General features: G+C 45.9%; 1 protein-coding gene across 1 annotated transcript in view; it reads right to left on the reverse strand.

Annotated features, from left to right (window-relative positions):
- LOC119424103 (nucleobindin-2-like) overlaps positions 1–5,636 on the reverse strand; it is a 44,707-nt gene that overhangs the window by 2,015 nt on the left and 37,056 nt on the right. The window contains exon 10 of the mRNA XM_037691573.1: positions 2,506–2,615. Coding sequence (XP_037547501.1) covers positions 2,506–2,615 — 110 coding nt within the window. The remainder of the gene's footprint in view (positions 1–2,505; positions 2,616–5,636) is intronic.

The raw sequence follows: 5,636 nt of genomic DNA on the forward strand, positions 1-5,636 counted from the left end.
CAGTGTTCCTGGCTTCCAGCAGGGTACGCACCTCTGCATTCAGCCAAGGTTTTCTGTTTGGGTAGCTTTTAACATTTCTGATAGTGGAGACTGTGTCAGTACATGTACTAATGTAACCCAGTACTGAGGATGTGTATTGGTCAAGATCAAGCGAACCTCCATTTTCAGCAGCTTCTCTGAAAACCTGCCAGTCTGTTCGGTCAAAACAATCTCTCAGTATGGGGCCACTGTCCTGGATCCAACATTTAACTTTCTTTTGTACCGGTCTGGAGCGTCTCAGCGGGGGCATGTAAGCAGGAGCCAGGAAGATTGAGATGTGGTCTGACAGTCCTAGGTGGGGGCGGGGTTCGGCTTTGTATGCATCTTTTACGTTCGTGTAAACACGGTCCAGCGTGCGGTCTCCACGTGTCGGAATCGTCACATGCTGATTAAAGCTTGGGAGACAGTCCTTTAGATTCACGTGGTTAAAGTCTCCGGCTACAACGTAAAGAGCCTCGGGGTGTTTGCTCTGCAGCGAGCTGATGATATCATGAAGCTCCTGTAGTGATTCGTTAGCATTAGCGTCCGGAGGAATGTAAACAACTGTGATAAAAGTCACTGTGAACTCTCGGGGTAGATAATGTGGCCGACATTTCACTGTTATTTGCTCCAAAGCCTTCGAGCATGAGCTATTTACAACAGTACAGTTCGTGGACCAACTTTTACTCACGTAAATGCACACTCCGCCCCCCCGTGATTTCCCCGTTAGCTCGCTGCAGCGGTCCGCTCGAAAAAAAAGTCTGTCATCCAGCTAGAAGACTGAGTCCGGCGTTTCACTTGTAATCCACGTTTCCGTGAGGCAAAGCACTGCACACTTCTTCATCTCTTCTGAGGCGCCCGCTCTCAGACGAAGTAAATCCATCTTGTTGTCCAACGAGCGGACATTCGACAGAAAGAGAGACGGCGTGGGGAGTTTACCGGCTTTAGCGTTAGCTCGTAGCCTCACCATAACCCCCGCCCGGCATCCTCTCCTCTTAAGCCGGGAGCAGCGCTTCCTCTTCTGCCCGCTGGAACGCCTCTGCTGCAGCTTCCAGGTAGATGACTTTAAGATCTGCATTCTGCCGAGCGTAGCTTTGAGTTTGTTGCTGATTTCTGCTATATTTCGTGGCAAATCCGCTCCTATTCTCATCAGTTCGGTTCGGCTATAGTTCACACGCATAAATCGTGCGGAGTCAGGCACGGAGTCAATATCAAAACTTCTAAAAACTGGGATGGTACCGGGAGCCTGTGAAGCTGCAACTGCTCTGAGCGCGGCCATCTTGGCAAGAGCGAAGAATGGCAGGAGTTAACAAAATCTTTGACGTCTTTAGTAGGTCTCCCACCAAAAAACTGTGATTTTACCATGCAGAGGGTCTTAGCAATACCAGGGTGACAACACAAATGTGAATTGTGACAGAGTTCGAGTACCTCTTCTATTTTGTTGCTGGGAACAAATATACGGTTACTAGGGCAGTTGGCAGGAGGATGGGTCTGATTGGCCCATCGTAGGTCCGACTCCAGCTGGGTCATAGACAGACGTACATTATCTGGTAAGATAAACTCTACCTCAGTCTTGGTTGTCCCATTCTCCTCAGAAATACGAGACAATGCATTGGGTTTGTGTTCCAGGCCCGTAAGATAATAAAAATTTGAATTGACAGAAGAATAGGACCCACCTGGCTTGTCTAGGTTTCAGTCGTTTAGCCGTGCAGAGGTACTCAAGGTTCTTATGATCTGTCAACACTTGGAAGGGTTCCTTAGCACCCTCGAGCCAGTGCCTCCATTCTTCAAGAGCCAACTTCACAGCCAGCAGCTCACGTTCCCTCACGTCACAGTTACGTTCAGCAGCAGAAAGACTTCTTGAAAAGAATGCACATGGAAGAACTCGTCCCTCGTTGCTGCGCTGGCTGAGAACTGCTCCAACCCCTGTACTAGAGGCATCCACCTCCACAATGAAAGGCTTGTCAGGGTTAGGAGCATGTGGGATGGGTGCAGAAGAAAACAACTTTTTGAGTCTTTCAAAAGCAAGACTAGCAGCCTCATTCTAACTAAACTTGGTCTTTGATGATGTTAGGGAATGATGTGGACTGGCAATGGAGCTATAGTTCCTAATAAACTTTCTGTAAATATTGGCAAATCCGAGAAATCTTTGCAACTGTTTCCTGTCTTTTGGAACAGGCCAATCCATAACTGCAGAGACCTTGCCAGGGTCCATAGTAACCCGATTAGGAGAGATATTAAAACCGAGAAAAGAGGTGGAAGTCTGATGGAACTCATTTCTCAGCTTTAACAAAAAAGTTATTCTGTAGCAGTCTGACTCGGACTGATCTGAGATGTTTGCGGTGGGAAGACAAATCTTTAGAAAACACATGGATGTTGTCAAGGTGCACAAAAACGTACTAGTTTACCATGTCTCGAAGTACGTCATTGACTAAGGTTTGGAAAACTGCCGGTGCATTAGCAAGACCAAACAGCATTACCAAGTACTTGTAGTGGTCATTAGGAGTGTTGAACGCAGTTTTCCCACTCATCCCCTCCCTGATGCGGACCAGGTGGTAGGCGTTTCTTAGGTCAAGCTTGGTAAAAACAGTGGCTCCCTGGATGATGTCAAAAAATGTGGACATGAGGGGAAGAGGATACTTGTTTTTAATAGTGATTTTATTGAGCCCCCTGTAGTCAATACAAGGCGTAAGAGACCCATCCTTCTTTCTCACAAAGAAAAACCCCGCCCCAGCAGGAGACGCAGAAGGTCTAATGATACCAGCTTTGAGAGATTCCTTGACGTACTTCTGCATAGAGTCATGTTCAGGACCAGACAAATACAAGCCACCCTTAGGTGGAGTGGTGCCAGGAATGAGGTCTATGGCACAGTCATAGGGTCAGTGCGGGGGAAGCAAGGTTGCCTTAATCTAATTAAATACCTCCTTGAGGTCATGGTACTTGGCTAGGACCTTAGAGAGGTCAGGATACATCTCTTTGACATCAGTGGGACTCATTGAAGGTATAACAGCATCAAATAAACAAGTAGTGAGGCAGTCGTCGGCCCAGCCAACAATCTCCTTACCCCTCCAGTTGATATGTGGGTTATGTTTATTCAACCAGGAAGAGCCAAGAACAACTGGAAGCTGGGGAGAGTTAATGTTTATTCAACCAGGAAGAGCCAAGAACAACTGGAAGCTGGGGAGAGTTAATAACACTAAACTTCATTTTGTTATTGCCCCATGTAATAGAGTGACAGGTTTGGTTTAGAGGTCAGAGTTATTAAGAGAGTGACCATCTAAAGCGAGAACTTTATGAGTACTGGAAGACTGAATTAATTCAATACCGACTGATAGAGCAAACTGATGATCAATGAACTCTATGTATGCCCCAGAATCAATGAAGGCAGCCACATGGGCAGGTTCTTTACCATCTATTAAAATTTCAGCAGGCACAGTGAATGGGGGAATAGGTTATGGGCTTTCTGATCTGACTTAGCAGGTGCCTCCTCTTCCCTGCTGAATCTGGTCCTTTTAACAGACATTGGCTAATAGTATGCTTATTTTCTCCACAATAAAAAAACACAATTGAAACTTTTTCCGTCTTTCTCTTTCCTTCGGGGTGAGACAGCTTCTTCCCAGATGCGTCGGTTCCTCCATCTTAGGTGACTTGGGAGTGGTAGCTACAGATGTAGGAGAAATGGTTTTTGACTCAACCCAAGGTCTGGAAGTTCTCATTGGCCTGTTGCCCCTCTCTCTGTCCCTCTCCCACAGCCATAGGTCGATGTGGGTTGCCAGGTCTTCCAACTCCTGGAGGGACTCTGTAATCCTGGGTTGCCAGCGTGTCCTTTATGTTGTCATTAAGACCTTGGAAAAAAGCGTCAGTTAAAGCACACTTGTTTCAACGACTGTCAGCTGCAATGGTGTGGAACACAATACTATTCTCTGTTAATATTTCGTTACCTTGTTTAACTGAGAACAATTTGCGTGCAGCCTCCCTCTCAGGCAGGACAGCGTCAAATACTTTGCACAGTTCTTTGGCAAAGGCTGCAAAGCTGTGACAACACCTAGAGTCTATCTGCCACTAAAAGATGTCCCATGACTTCGCTTTACCTGCGAGGAGTGAGATGACACAGGCCACTCGAGACCGTTCAGAGGGGAATGAAGATGACTGCAGTTGAAAATTGATCTCATGTTGAGTGAGAAACGGTCTACACTGATCAGGCTCTCCTCTAAGCAACTCTGGAGGAGACAGACAAGGTTCATTATAAACAGTAGGTAATTGGTGAGAAAGTGCATGGGCAGTGGCTGCGTGAGCAGAGTCCTTAGTAGAGGGTTGCTGTGACACAGCTTTGAGCACAACCATAATCTCATCTAAAGTAGATTCTAGTTTACCTATGGCCCCCTCCACACCAGAGCGCCACTCTTGGGCTGATGGTGGATCCATTATTTTTGGACACATTCTACTGACAAGATCTGGGTTTTGGATCAGCAACATCAACAAGCCCAAGAGTAGTTCAACAATTTTATTGTGAAGAGGAAAATCTTTGGTGGAGGTCTAGGTCCTGGGCTGGGTCCAATCTGTCAAGACAGAAGAGTTAGAGGCTTGGACTAAGTTCTGGACGTGCAAGTGAATGTTGGTGTCAACACTAACCTACTGTCTTGATGTTGCAGCAGAGTCTGTAGTCAAACTGCAGTCGGTGATGTCCCTCCAGTAAAGTAGGTTGCTTCAGTGGAGCAGATTAACCGACTTGAGGTCCAGAACAGGGAAATCCAGAATCGTGGTCTGTGAGTCGTTGCAGGGGTCAAAACCATAGAAGAAGAGAAGCGAGAACAGGGCCGAATCATGATCCAAATGACGTGGTCAAAAGGGGAAGGCAGAGTCAGAAACCATGGGCAGATAGGCAGACAAAATCCAAGAGGGTTCAGGCAAGGTGAGGAGTCAAAAACAGGCAAGGAGTTGTGGCAAGAGACAAGATCAGGTATACTGGATTTCTACTGCTTGTGAAAGGTTTGAGAATCTGGCACTGACTGAGTGAATGCAGGGAGCTTAAGTAGGGTGGAGAACAGGTGTAGAGCATGAACTTGATTGATGGGTGAGATTGAGTGACAGGAACAGGCAAAACTTGGTAGGAAAAAAAAACACAAACATGACAGGCTGTGAGGGGCAAAAGCATGACACCTTGTGGGTTTTTTTTTTTGGTGACTGGTTCTCATGTTTCATCACATCTATATATGTAATATATGTTTGTAACCTCATCTGAAAATCTGACCTTGCAAGTAGAAATGTTAAAAAAATCTTCTGGCACAAAGTGTGGTTCTGTTGCCTAAACAATAGTGAGAGAGATTTTCTCCATCGGATGGTATTTGAAATTCCCTCTTTTCAATCCATGATATTGGACATAAACATCTCAGTAAAATTCTCTTTTTATATAGTTACATTGTGCAGTTCCAGCTCAGTGATGGTCTGGCAACCTGCCCAGGGTGTACCATATTTATACCTGAAATACTTTGTGTTAGGCTCCATCCTCACCTTGATTTAGACAAGGTACAGAAAATCCATGGATACAGTGCAAAATAATGTAGATATTTGTGTCATGTCGGGTTTTAACTGGCGGGCCCACATGCAGAAAAACACTC

The sequence above is a fragment of the Nematolebias whitei genome, chromosome 17 (genome assembly GCF_014905685.2).
Source record: "Nematolebias whitei isolate Nwh7 chromosome 17, NemWhi1, whole genome shotgun sequence".
Taxonomy (NCBI): Eukaryota; Metazoa; Chordata; class Actinopteri; order Cyprinodontiformes; family Rivulidae; genus Nematolebias; species Nematolebias whitei.